Consider the following 14668-nt stretch of genomic DNA (forward strand, 5'->3'; position numbering starts at 1 on the left):
CATTAGTCACTGCAATATACCCGACTGCTCAGTTTTCTTCACTCTTCCAATTAAAATTTACACCTGTATTTAAATTGTTCTTTCTCACATCAACTTACTTGTAACCACCTGTAATCACTTACTTTGTCCTTTGAACTTATGCCTTGTCCTGGCCATCCACCGTCCCTTTCTCAACAATCCACAAACCATTCTATTTATCACATGCAAAAATCCATCTTAGGGCATGACCACACATGGCGGAATTCCTCCGCAACTGTCCGCATCAATGCCGCACCTAATCCGGGTTGCGGATTACGGCTGCGGATCTGCACAAAATGTGCAGAAAATTGATGCGGACTAGCTGCTGCGGACTGCGGGAAAAGTGCTTCCCTTCTCCCTATCAGTGCAGGATAGAGAGAAGGGACAGCACTTTCCCTAGTGATAGTAAAAGAAATTCATACTTACCGCCCGTTGTCTTTATGACGCGTCCCTCCTTCGGCATCCAGCCCGACCTCCCTGGATGACGCGGCAGTCCATGTGACCGCTGCAGCCTGTGCTTGGCCTGTGATTGGCTGCAGCCGTCACTTACACTGAAACGTCATCCTGGGAGGCCGGACTGGAGACAGAAACAGGGAGTTCTCGGTAAGTACGAACTTCATTTTTTTTTACAGATACATGTATATTGAGATCGGTAGTCACTGTCCCGGGTGCAGAAACAGTTACTGCCGATCGCGTAACTCTTTCAGCACCCTGGACAGTGACTATTTACTGACGTCTCCTAGCAACGCTCCCGTCATTACGGGAGCCCCATTGACTTCCTCAGTCTGGCTGTAGACCTAGAAATACATAGGTCCAGCCAGAATGAAGAAATGTCAAGTTAAAAAAGCAAGACGCATCCGCAGCACACATAACATGTGCATGACAGCTGCGGACTTCATTGCGGAACTTTGAATCTCCATTGAAGTCAATGGAGAAATTCCGCCATGAGTCCGCCACTGCTCCGCAACAGACAGAGCATGCTGCGGACACCAAATTCCGCTCCGCAGCCTATGCTCCGCAGCGGAATTGTACGCATCGTGTAAACGAACACTGCTAAATTAAAGTGAAAGTCAATGGAGAAACGGCTCCGCTGCGGAATAACGCTGCGGAGTGTCCGCAGCGGAATTTAAGTGAAATTCCGCCATGTGTGAACCCGCCCTTACAGCTTGCCAGCCTCTTCAACAATTTTTTTACAGTGTGTTATTTTGCCTTCACATACTTTACAATTAAAGCCCCAGCTCCTTTTGCTCATTCTATGGCCGGGACCAGTGCCCCAAAGCATTTTCGTCCGACTTCCTCCTGACCCCATCGTCGGAAAGCAGTAGGGTGATTTACGGTAAATCCACCACCTCCAGGCAAACAGGCCACGGTTGCCGACAGATCTCAGACCAGTCTATCTCCTAGACTGTCTTACCAATATGATATCAAAAGTCGTTCCTCCAGACATTCTAGCAGTAGGATCCTCTGATCCCTCACTGTATTGAACATCAAGAACAGACAAAATGCTGCCAATCAACAATTACAAAAGCAAATTCTTCAACACAATCGACATTCATGAACCTCCATTGATTCAAGCAGGAGTTGGTCACATTCATTTATGCAGAACACTTGCTGCCGGGGTGTGTCTTTCGGTTCATACAGCCTGTGATGTAGCATATATCCCAAACTCTTTCCTCTAGCACTTTGCAATGGTTTCACATGCAAATGATATTTGGTAACATATATGTTATCCTCCCCGCTCAGCCGTTCACTCTGTAGGTTGTAGTTTAGGGGGCTTTTATGTATGTTGGTGATGATTTCTTTAGGGGCTCTGGGTCTGAGCAAATACCAATGTCCTTCACTGTAATTACTACTACGACACAGGTGGCACCTGGGATAAGTGTCAGGGTCATTCATTGAATACAGGATGTTATATTACAACGGTATTCAATCCAGCGGTCTGATGTTATACTACTACAGACTTAATTACTTGGATGTTATTTTACATCAAAGTGTATATGCCGGATTATCACATGTGCTAGAAATCAGTCTGTACTGATTCCCACCTTATGCCAGTCTGGCAATGCATACAACTGGTTTATGGACCCTTACACACAATATCACTGTCTGGCAATAAGTTAGGAAAATATAAATGATTTCTAATACAGTATTCAAAGTTTTCCCTGTTGCACTGGATTCTCCATTATCAGGACTTAACGATTGAAGCCCCTGTGGTACTACAGGATATTACTCACAACTATTCAACTTTTCTCTCATCTACAAACAGTCAATACCTCCCAACTATAATCCCAGACAAACGGGTAACAGAACAACTATTAATCCTCAACAATTTTACACAACTAAATAATAAATCGCACACTACAAGAGAGCAGCAAGCACAAGTTTTTTTTTTTTCCTCACAGCCCAGACTACAATCTTTTCATTTCAAATACTTCACATGTGAGTTACGACTTCTCTCCGCCATGCACTACATCACTGCATTCCAAAGGCGGAGGTCTTACACTTCTCACAATTTTTTCTGGTTAATGTAATTGCTGCCAAAAATTCTCTCATGTCTTTCATATCAACAGTTTAAGATCACGTACACACCTGCAATCCTTCATCACACAAAAAGCTTCAACATACCTTTTTGGATCCATCTTTCAACCCACTGCTGAATAAGGAGGCCCCGTCCAGAAGATGTGATGTCTGACAGCTAGATTCCAAGGCATACGCAATACATGTGTGAATGGTGTAAGGGTATGTTCACACGGCCTATTTACGGACGTAAATCGGGCGTTTTTGCCCCGAATTACGCCCGAAAATAGCGCCTCAATAGCGCTGACAAACATCTGCCCATTGAAAGCAATGGGCAGACGTTTGTCTGTTCACACGAGGCGTAAATTTACGCGCCGCTGTCAAATAACGGCGCGTAAATAGACGCCCGCGTCAAAGAAGTGACCTGTCACTTCTTTGGCCGTAATTAGAGCCGTTATTCATTGACTCCAATGAATAGCAGCGCTAATTACGGCCGTAATTGACGCGGCGTTCAAGCGCCTGCACATGCCGGTACGGCTGAAATTACGGGGATGTTTTCAGGCTGAAACATCCCCGTAATTTCAGCCGTAACGGACGCCCTCGTGTGACCATACCCTAAGAATAAGCTCCTTACCTACCGCGGTTTTTTGTAATTCACAGATGCAAAGCCAGACCTCTCCAGTGACAGCTTATCAGACGTGCAATCTCCCAGGTTTTATCGGCACCATTACTGTTGTGGAAATCAATGGCTCAAAATATATTAGACTGAAATTTATACGAGTCCAAACAGACTCTCAGGCCGGGCCCCATTATTCAGTATCCTAATTAGGATATTTCACCGATATATATCGAGAGAGGAGAAGAAAACACACAGACGCTGCTGATATGTTCAAAATACTCCTCTGAAGGATTTATTTCCAAGCTCAAACTGTTAGGGTATGTTCATACGCTGAGAGGCAGTTACGTGTGAAAAGACAGACTGTTAACAGCTGCCTCGTTTCACACGTAAAAGCTCCTCCTCGTAATTTACAAGGCGTCTGAGACGCTCGTAAACCTTGAGCCGTGCTTCATTGTATTCAATGAAGAACGGCTCAAATTACGTGGCAAAGAAGTGCCCTGCACTTCTTTGCCGAGGCAGTAAATTTACGGGTCGTAAATAACAGGTCGTCTGCACAGTACGTCGGCAAACCCATTCAAATGAATGGGCAGATGTTTGCCGACGTATTGTAGCCATATTTTCAGACGTAAAACGAGGCATAATACGCCTCGTATACGTCTGAAATTTGGCCGTGTGAACATACCCTTAGACTGAAATTCAGAAGTGGTGTAGGCTTGAGGTTAAGGCTGGGTTCACACGACCACATTAACGTCCGTAATGGACGGACGTATTTCGGCCGGAAGTACCGGACCGAACCCACTGCAGGGAGCCGGGCTCCTAGCATCATAGTTATGTACGATGCTAGGAGTCCCTGCCTCTCTGCAGGACAACTGTCCCGTACTGTAATCATGTTTTCAGTACAGGACAGTAGTTCCACGGAGAGGCAGGGACTCCTAGCGTCGTACATAACTATGATGCTAGGAGCCCGGCTCCCTGCACTGAGTTCGGTCTGGGACTTCCGGCCGAAATACGTCCGTCCATTACGGACGTTAATGTGGTCGTGTGAACCCGGCCTAACCAATCAGAGACAATGTGACAATATTTGTTATTCAGTAAAATGCATACAATAAAATACATCCCAGATACATCATTATAATTGTTCACACATTAGGTTTGCAGGTGGCCTTATCTCTTTTGGACAGAATATTCTCGTGGAGATGGGGGAGACTCTCTTCAAACACATATTTTGGCCCTCCCTTCTCACTCCCTGTTCTTTCTCTACAAACTTCGCATGGGAACCAAGGTCAAAGATAAAACATAATTAATCAACATTACTTGTATTAAAGGAACAATAACTTTCCTATTCACTACAAAAGAACCAAGATGGGAACTCCAGACAAGATGGCTGCTGCACAAAACGAAATCATTTAAACATTATTAAAATCACTTTCACATAATACATATCTTAGTAATTCGGCATCCTGCTTGATAATTCACAATGTAATTTCATACAGAGAATATAAGCAAATAAACCATCCTTCACAAGGGGCATTAAAATATATTTTATGCAAAATAATGACTTTTTCTTTTTCATTTTTTCTTTTAATCCCATTAAGGGATAACTTTATTTTTTACTTGTAGAGTATTAGCATACTCCTGTATGCTAATACATTATACTGTGTCACTATGACAAACTGCTGTTGGGGCAGCACATAGTGTGCCCGAACAGCAGGCATACTGAACAGACAGCCGTAGGTCCCCGCGGCTGACTGCAGAGGGATTCCCTGGTCTTTGATCACGTCACCAGATTTCTGATTACTAGATCAAAGTGGGGAGTTCCCTTTGATCTTGCCGCAGTCACGGACTGTGGCGATCAAAGGGTTAAACAGCTGGGGTCCGAATGTATTCTGACCCCAGCTATCTATATTCAGCAGGCCTCTCTAAGATCAGGAGCCTGTAAGTTACAGTTCCTGCTTAGAGGGTGAGCGCTCATCAGCCTCTTCTACAGCGGCGCCAAAAGACGTCGCTGTAGACTAAGGACGTGCACTGCCTGTGGGCGGTCGTTAAGGGATTAAAGAGAATGTAATATCAGAAAATGACCGATTGTTTAAAGTGCAGCTAAACGTTTAGCAAACTTCTGACGTGTCATAGTGACATGTCAGAAGTTTGGATTGGTGGGGGTCTGAGCACTGAGAACCCCTCCAATCGCTAGAACGAAGCAGCTGAAGCGCTCGTGTGAACGCTCAGCTGCTTCGTGTCTGTTCGGCTTTTTCCGGAAACCCGATGTATCGGAGTACGGGCTCATAGACTTTCTATTGAGTCCGTACACCGATACATTTATTTCTGGAAAAAGTCGAACAGACACAAAGCGGTTGAGCGCTCACACAGTGCTCGGACCCCCACCAATCCAAACTTCTGACATGTCACTATGACATGTCAGAAGTTTGCCAAACGTTTAGCTGCACTTTAAATTAACGTTTTCATCTTAAACATTTTTGGTGATATTTAATTTTCCATGTTACTAACTATATTTAAAGAATAATTCGGAAATCTTGCAGTTTTCACTAGAGCCACTGAGTCTCATAATAGACTGACCATTTGTTGGGCCATTTGGAACACACACATTGAATTACAAGTGACAATGAAAGCTTGATCGCAGTTTGGGAAATTTAAAGCAGAGCTAAGTGCTAAAACTTAAGATAGTGTTTCGATTTTTCAAATCTTGGAAATGTAATATTCCTGAAGCACTTTATTACTGGTTTAATATACTGTATTTGTTTATTATATTTGAATTCTCTTGTACCTTAAAGTACTCGTTCGCTCATATTGTTCACTCCATCATAGTAACAAAAAAAATCATTTGGAAATGTACTTAATAAAAATTTATAATCTATCAAAACAAACATAACCTGTACAATATCGGTCAACAGTAACTGGATTCCCTTCATCCAGTCTGTAATGCCGACATTTACGAAGACTGACGAAAAATGTCAAAGTGCAGACACCTCTTAATAAACTTGGTGCAATTTGAACGAACGCAAAATATATATATTTTTTATATGCCAGCTGAGTAGATTTGCACCTTTTCTCCTTACTTTACTAGGTATGTTCACACGCTTTCAAGGGAAAACAGCTCCTGATTTTCAGACGTTTAAGCCCCTCGCGTTTTTTTACGGTTGTTTTTGGAGCTGTTTTTCTATAGAGTCAAAGAAACACTGCTCCAAAAAAGTCTCAAGATGTGACATGCACTTCTTTTTCACGGCCGAGTAAAAAAACGGGCCGTCGGAACAGAACGCCGTTTTTCCCCATTGAAATCAATGGGCAGATGTTTGGAGGCGTTCTGCTTCCTATTTTTCGGCAGAAAACAAGCCATGTGCACATACCCTTATAGTTAATACATTTGGCCTAAAGACCGAAGTCTCCTGAGTGAGGAGAAAAATTGCAAAATAATTGTGAAATTTGGCACGTCCCGAAAACTGGCAAACACTCCATAAAAAGGACCTAGCAGCAGTTTATATGCAATATAAACAAGAACTTCATGCTTGTTAAGACTCATAAAGCGATCCATAAATAGGACTAAGGATAGGATTCAAATCCATGTAAGTATAATGGAGGAAAAGGGTATTCTGTACCCAGGCGTGGAGGTTTACAGACTACTCCAGATTTAGGCACCAGGGGAAGGAGAGAGAGGACAATATTCCTTACTGCCAGAAATGGTGCTTATCCTGGGGGACCCCCCACCCACACACATATCCTTCCTCCCATAGAGGTAAAGCAAGCCATTTAAGGATTATAGAAGATGTTGGGTTGTGATGACGTCATTTTCCGTGTTTACACAGGATCTATGAGCAAATCAGTGACCTGAGTCTCTATCTCTTCAATGATGCATTGGTGATTTCAAGCAGACACATTTCCTATATACCTTTCAAAGGTACATCAAAGACGTCCTACCAGTTTATGGCTTCAGTATCTCTAGCAAGATTACTTGTGGATGATATTCCAGATACAAAATGTAAGTTGGAATGCATCGGTCTCCTCATTCTGTTCCTTGTCTAGGTGTAAGTGAATTTAAACAACTACAACCAAAATAGTTACAAATTAAACCAGGTATATTTCATAAATGTTGTTAAAAAGCTTAACCCCTTAATGACCAGACCTTTTTACGTTTTAATGACCAAGGATTCATTTTTTTTGTTGTTTCACGGTCGCATTCTAAGGGTATGTGCACACACACTAATTACGTCCGTAATTGACGGACGTAATTCGGACGCAAGTACCGGACCGAACTCAGTGCAGGGAGCCGGGCTCCTAGCATCATAGTTATGTACGATGCTAGGAGTCCCTGCTACTCCGTGGAACTACTGTCCCATACTGAAAACATGATTACAGTACGGGACAGTTGTCCTGCAGAGAGGCAGGGACTCCTAGCATCGTACATAACTATGATGCTAGGAGCCCGGCTCCCTGCAGTGTGTTCGGTCCGGGACTTCCGGCCGAAATACGTCCGTCAATTACGGACGTAATTAGTGTGTGTGCACATACCCTAAGAGTCGTAACTTTTTTTTTATTATTCCGTCGACATAGCCGCATAAGGTCTTGTTTTTTGAAGTACAAGTTGTATTTTTCAATTGTACCATTTTTGAGTGCATATAATATATTGATTACGTTTTATTAACTTTATTTTGGGAAAGAGTTGAAAATAAACATCTATTCCAGCATTGATTTTCAAGTTTATAAAATTACGTAGTTCACTATGCGGCGTAAATAACATGTTACCTTTATTCTATGGGTCGGCACGATTACGGGGATACCAAATATGTAAAGGTTTTTTGTTTTCCTACATTTTATTTGCATCGCCGCATTCCATAACTTTTTTATTTTTCAGTCAATGTAGCCATATGTGGGCTTATTTTTTGCGGGGCAAGGTGCAGTGTTCATTGGTAGTATTTTGGGGTACATGGGACTTATTGATTAACATTTATTTTATATGGGGGGAATGTGAGAAAAAATTGATTTGTTAACTTCATTGCTTGAGTTGTTACGATTGCGGCGATATCGTATATGTTTTGTTTGTTTTTTTTCCCCATAAACTATTTTCCTTTTTTTTTGTCCCACTAGGGGATTCCACTTTGCGATCTTCTGATCACAGATAACACGCTTTGCAATACTTTGGTATACCAAAGCATTATTGCCTGTCAGTGTAAAACGGACAGGCAATCTAATAGGCAGATGGTGAAGGTAGATCTGGGGGAGTTTGTAAGGCCCCCAGGTGCCATGGAAACCAATCGGCACCCCGCAATATTGTTTCGGAGCTGCCGATGGGGTGACAGAGGGCGCTCCCTCCCTCTGGCAAACACATTAAATGCCGCGGTCCCTGTTGACAGCGGCATCTAATGGGTTAAACTGCCGGAATCGGCGAGTGCTTTGAGTCGGGCAGTAGCCAGGCTGTGTAGAACAGCCGTGCTCCTGCCGCCGATCTCGTGGGTACACTGGCAGTACCCGGGAGATCAGAGCGACGGATATATCGCTATGCAGGAACTAACCTGCTTGTGGCAGATATATCAGTCGCTCGTCGTTAAGGGGTTAAAGGGAACCTGTCACCAGCATTCCACCTATTGAACTCTCCTCACCGGCCTGCTGCTGTGAAAAGTTCATTGGCATTATCCCTTCTCCTAAACTCCTCCTCGGACCGTAAATAATGGTCTGCAAACATTTTGCTCCTTTTATGGTTATAATCCAACAGTCTCGTTCGTTCCTTTTCTTATGTCCGCCTACCACCAAATCTGTCCCATCCTGAATGCAAAAATCTCATCTGAGATAGCGCACATGCGCCCGTCGTGTATGGTCTGACTACCTGCTGCATCCGGGCCTCAAATCTAGTTACTGCGCATGTGCCGCTATGGAGTCTCATTGTGTGCACGCACCAGAGCATCAATGCGCAAGCGCAGTATTTCATGTGTGCTGGGGGAGGGGAGAGCGGTCAATGAAAAGTAAGGAGGTGGGGATTAACGCGGAAAGGCTTGAGGAATGAAGATATGACTCTTATGCTCATTACCATACAGCGTGGGAACACAAAAGAACGGAATCCTAAAGGTACAGAGCTGATTTAGAACATAATTATAGGTTACATAAAAATGATTTTTAACCCACTTCCACCAGGTATTGCTGGTTTAATAGGTGAAATCCTGGTGACCGGTTTCCTTTAAAGATGTAAGAGACTGGAGAAGGCAAAATATACTACTAACATCCCGATTTCATTCTACTTAAAGGTGTTGTCCGAGATACCATCATATTTTCAAAAACCCCTTGAATGCATGTAATTTATAAATGTAAATACATGTGTAATATACTTACATTTTCTAAAGTGGCCCAGTTTCCAGATCCTGCCGTGGGGTACTTGACGGGGGACATCACTCTGCACTGGCTCTGCCGCTTTGTTGATCTTGAATTCTTTTCCGGGTATACTACACGTCACTTGTCACGTGGTGTGTATCGGCTTGTTCTGCTTCACAGCCCGTAACGCGCATGCGCTGTCACTGCTGTTCTTGCGGTTCCTGCTGTTCTCGAGATAACAGCAGGGGCCGCGCATGCGCGTTACAACAGATCAAGCCGATATACACCACGTGACAAGTGACGTGTCGTCTACCCGGCAAAGAATTCAAGATCAACAAAGCGGCAGAGCCGGAGCAGAGCGTGACATCACCAGTCAAGTTCCCCACGGCAGGATCTGGAAACGGGGCCACTTTGGAAAATGTAAGTATATTACACATGTCTTTACATTTATAAATTACATGCATTCAAGGAGTTTTTGAAAATATGATGGTATCTCGGACAACCCCTTTAATAAAGCATACCCATCTCTTAGCAGTAGTCACAAACTGAATATAGAATATTTTATAAAGTTTACCTACCTTTGATAATACCTTAAAAGATGGCATTAGCCTTTCAGGTTAGTATCCTATAAAAGCTTGTTTTCTTGTGTAATTTTTCTTTTCTTCCAAGAGCACAATGGGAATTAAGAAAAATAAAAGAAATAAATGTAGTAAATCCCACTTGACTCGCATCTATTAGTACTTTGAAAGGGATGATTGGGGGAGGGGGCATGCCTCAGATACAGTTATGTAAACAACTACAATGGTTTAGAGGTCCATTTAAAAGAAATCCTTCTCCTACAGATGTGAAGAACGTGTTTAGTCTCCAAGGGCCAAAGCGTAAGTGGATCTGTTCTACAGTCACGGAAGAGGAGAAGTTCACCTGGATTTCTGTCTGTCAAAGTGCTATCCATGCCAGCATCAAGCAGCGATAAATCCACCAGGACTATATTTTGTGTGTAAATTAGCATATTCTGGACATTTCATTCTGATCATCACAGATAACCATTATTCACACGGCTGGTTCAATAATCGTGCTATAAATTCGTTATTTTATAAAAATACTTAGAAAATTTTTAACGGAGAATGTCATGTCAAGCTAAAGTACAATTGGATTATTCTGCAAGCTACAAAAACCTAAATTGATATCGCGAGATGTGGTAGTCATACCTGAAATGAGCAGTTCATACATGTGCCCGAAATAAAGGAGACGAGTGGGCTAAGCTTTCTCAACATGGAGCGTGAAAGGCTGAAGTGTTTGCACCACCTTTTAACAGCAATAATTGCAACTATTTATTGGAAGTAAATGCAGTTTCCCCATTGAAATCAATCATTAGGAAGACTTTCAGGTTCTGAACATATTTGGGCTGCTGTTAGTCAAATGACGTGGCCAGTTGGTGCCACCACATCTCCACACCCTTGTGTGGCATCACCAGTATTTCTCAACCAAGCTGCTGGGGAGAGGAAGACCACAACTAGAACACAGTTCTGGATTGAAAACAGTTGTGTGTACCGATTGCAAGAACAGGGGCTTTGGGCCCCCCTGCAATCTGACATTTATGACCAATGACTGGACTTCCAGAACGCACATGCAGCATGTATTACTGTGAGGAACACATCCACAGAAGAGAAATCTGAAACTAGGGCAGCTTGCAAACAGAATATCAGGGGGTCTGAAATTGAATAAAGGAATACAGATTGCAGCCTGAAACTTAGTGCAACTATATTTTTTACATGTCAAAGTTTTCTATAGCCTTTAAAATCAGGGACGGGGGAACGTATGGCCCGCAAGATTATTTGGTCTGGCTTGACCTCACTCAAACCACGATGCTGATGCCGCGTCACTCACTACTTGGCTTCGTACGCCCTCTTCCTGCTCCTAAATGTGAGTGAGTAGGGCAGACTGCGCCAAGTATGGCAGCGGTCTGAGTGAGGTCAGTGCGTGCCAGCCTGAGAGTGGACCAGTGTGGTCACCTGACCTCACATCAGTAAAGCGAGGTCTGGTGACCAGACTGGTCCACTCCCAGGCCACCACAGTCCAGACGTCTGGTCAGCTGACCTCACGTCACCGACGTGAGGTCAGACTGGTTCACTCCCGTGACAGCATGCACCAACCTTACTGACCGCCGCGGCTCCATCCACCCTAACTCACATTTAGGAGCAGGAGGGCAGCTCATGGAGCCAAGTATGGCGGAGGTTTGAGTAAGGCTGACGCGTGCCATCCCGGGAGTGGAACAGTCCAGTCACCTAACGTGCATATATGTACAGTGACGTCAAGGGCTTTCCCAAGACAGGAGTCCCCGGCCAGAGTACTTGCGATACTCTGGCCAGGGACTCCATAGTGGACAGCCCCTGAAATCACTGTCCATATATTGACAGCGACATCAGGTGCGTCCCCGGGCTCAATGCAGCGTTGTGCCCGGGAATTTCGGGGGCAACATATCCCGCTGTATGCCTATACAGTGGGATACATCGGTACCTTCTTTTGGAGGTATACGTCGGGACTCCCCCCGACGTATGCCTTCGACGTAAGTGAAAAACGTGATGCGAACAAACCCGATTTAAATGAAAACCAAAAGGTAAATCAATTGGCTTGTGTGCCCATATGACAATATTTACATTTTGAAACACTGTAAAACAAAAAGGGAAAAAGAATCAGAATGGTTAAAATATTGTGCTGTTTTATTGGTGTAAAAATCACACATTTGCTATTTCTGATTCTGCCGAGATACATCCATGCACTTTAACATCTATGATCCCACAGCCAGAATAAGCTATTAAATACAATAATTGCTGTTAGTCAGCTTACAATTCAAATTTACATATGAGATCAAAAGGTGTTTATCATACAATATAGAACAAAACCCTATTACAGTACATCAACCTGAAGAGCAAGAAGCACTCCGGGAGATGGTTGTGATTAGTAAAGCCTGTCTATAGTTCAAAGTAGTAAGGCCTTCAGGCAAGATGGAAGAGAACCCAGAAATCTACTGCCCTGGAAAGAACTGAATTGTCAGACTCAACAAGGGCAGTGCAGGATACAAGTAAAACGCATCCTATCCAAGGGACATTAAAGACGTGCAAATCCAGAAAGGGAGCGTGAAGACAGATGCTATATTAATGCACGTGATTTGATGTGATTGTTGAATGACCTTTGTATTGTTTAGTAGGTTACACCGTGATTGGGTAAGGAATTAGTCAATTTCCAAATACTACTGAATCAACCCTCTTGTACTCTGTATTTTACCAATGGATGGTCAATTAATGTTTGTAGCAGTTCATGATTAAGTACCAAACACACGACCATCACATTGGCTGTAACAGTCTCTAGTCTTCTTAGACTCCCTCACATGATTACAATTCATAGTACTTTATCATAAAAACGGAATATATTCCCAGGCGGATGTGACGAGGTGGAGCAATCGTATGTACTTTGTAAAGTATAGCAACCAGGAATATACTTGGCATTTGCCTGGCCGCTATGTAATACACACCATGCTGCTTCTCCCCCAAAATTAGAGTGTCTACTTGAATAGTTAGGTAGGTATTTATGTGCAAGCTGAAAGGAAATGTGGGAGGTCGGTGATGTAAAAATCTGTGAATTTCTTTGAAAGTGCAAGGACAAGGACATCTGAATATGGCAGGAGAATAGAGCGGCATCATCGCAATGAGCTCGGAATCTGGGTTGATGATAGAGCAGGCCTGTTATCATAGATAGTGATCGCTTATTTAAAGGTGAGAAAATGGCCGCAGTTGTTCCAGTTGAACTTCCAGAGATATCCTTTCTTCAAGAACGTCCTGAAACAAATCAAACAGAACTGGTAGTTATTGGACTTGCCAATATACACATTAGATTGTACATGTTTAGACGCCTTCATTTCTCAGATGAGGATATATGCAAGTTATTTAAGTGAAACAAAAGATCACGGCTGCTGAATGCAGGTTTAACCCCTTCCCGACATTTGACGTATCCATACGCCAAAGTCGGGTAGGGGGAAGTATGGAGCGGGCTCACGGAGTGAACCCGCTCCATACGATGCCGGCTGTTTGTTACAGCCGACACTTCAGAGTAACTAGCGGCATAGCACTCAATCCCACTCGTTTAACTCATTAAATGCTGCGGTCAGTAGCGACCGCAGCATTTAAATAGTTAGAAAGAGGGCGACCCCCTCAACGCAATTGCAGGGGGGTGGCCATGGTTGCTATGGCTGCCTGGGGGCCTAATGAAGTCCCCCAGGTCCACCATCTTTGTACAACTATTAAGCCTTGCCTCCGGCAGTGCTTTATAGTTGCCCGTCAGAATCACATTAGTATAGCAGTACTAATGGAGTGAAAAAGGAGTTAGTTTTATTTTTTATGTAAAAAAAAAATAAAAAAAAAATAAATTAAAAGTTCCAAAAAAACCTTTTCCCCCTAGAGCATAGTAAAAAAACAAACAATTGATATCGCCACGTCCGTAAAAGTCTGAACTATTACAATGTATCATTTAACCCGCACGGTGAACGCCGTAAAAAAATAAATACATTTGTAAACACCAGAATCTCTATTTTTTTGGTCACCTAATCTCCCACAAAAAATGAAATAAAAAGTGATCAAACCATCGCATGTACACCAAAATGGTATTATTAGAAACTACAGCTTATCCCGCAAGAAATAAGCCCTCATAACACTTACTCGACGGAAAAATAAAAAAAAGTTATGGCTGTCGGAATTTGGCGACTTGTAAAAGTAGTAAAACATAGAAAAAACTATATATATTTGGTATCGCCGTAATCGTATTGACCCACAGAATAAAGTTAGCATGTTGTTTAAATTGCACAGTGAAGTCCGTAATAACGGCGCGCATAAAACCATGGAGGAATCGCTGTTTTCATTTTCTACCCCACAAATAATTGTTTCCAGTTTCCTAGTACATTATATGGCACAATAAATGGTGCTACGAAAAACTACAACTCGTCCCGCAAAAATCAAGCCCTCATACATAGGACTATATTGACGGAAAAATAAAGAAAAAGTTATGGCTTTTGGAAGGTGGGAAGGAAAAAACGAAAATGAAAATCTGAAAAAGAGCTGTGGCGTGAAGGGGTTAAACAGTCATTTCTCCCATAAGAGAGGGGGGAGTATGAGAGATAGGGGGAGAGTGAGAAAGTATCAGAGTGTAGGG

The 14668-nt window shown here is 43.0% G+C and overlaps 2 protein-coding genes across 6 annotated transcripts in view; one reads left to right on the forward strand and one right to left on the reverse strand.

Annotated features, from left to right (window-relative positions):
- The window catches only part of ECT2L (epithelial cell transforming 2 like), a 75549-nt gene extending 64812 nt beyond the window's left edge, over positions 1 to 10737 (forward strand). For both annotated transcript variants that reach the window (XM_075864286.1, XM_075864287.1), the window contains exons 21-22: positions 6973 to 7145; positions 10309 to 10737. In XM_075864286.1, coding sequence (XP_075720401.1) covers positions 6973 to 7145; positions 10309 to 10439 — 304 coding nt within the window. In that variant the 3' untranslated portion in view covers positions 10440 to 10737. The remainder of the gene's footprint in view (positions 1 to 6972; positions 7146 to 10308) is intronic.
- Positions 10738 to 12164: 1427 nt separating this feature from the next.
- The window catches only part of REPS1 (RALBP1 associated Eps domain containing 1), a 138583-nt gene continuing 136079 nt past the window's right edge, over positions 12165 to 14668 (reverse strand). For all 4 annotated transcript variants that reach the window (XM_075862428.1, XM_075862429.1, XM_075862426.1 and 1 more), the window contains one exon: positions 12165 to 13302. In XM_075862428.1, coding sequence (XP_075718543.1) covers positions 13234 to 13302 — 69 coding nt within the window. In that variant the 3' untranslated portion in view covers positions 12165 to 13233. The remainder of the gene's footprint in view (positions 13303 to 14668) is intronic.

This window comes from Rhinoderma darwinii, chromosome 4, assembly GCF_050947455.1.
Source record: "Rhinoderma darwinii isolate aRhiDar2 chromosome 4, aRhiDar2.hap1, whole genome shotgun sequence".
NCBI classification, from domain to species: Eukaryota; Metazoa; Chordata; class Amphibia; order Anura; family Rhinodermatidae; genus Rhinoderma; species Rhinoderma darwinii.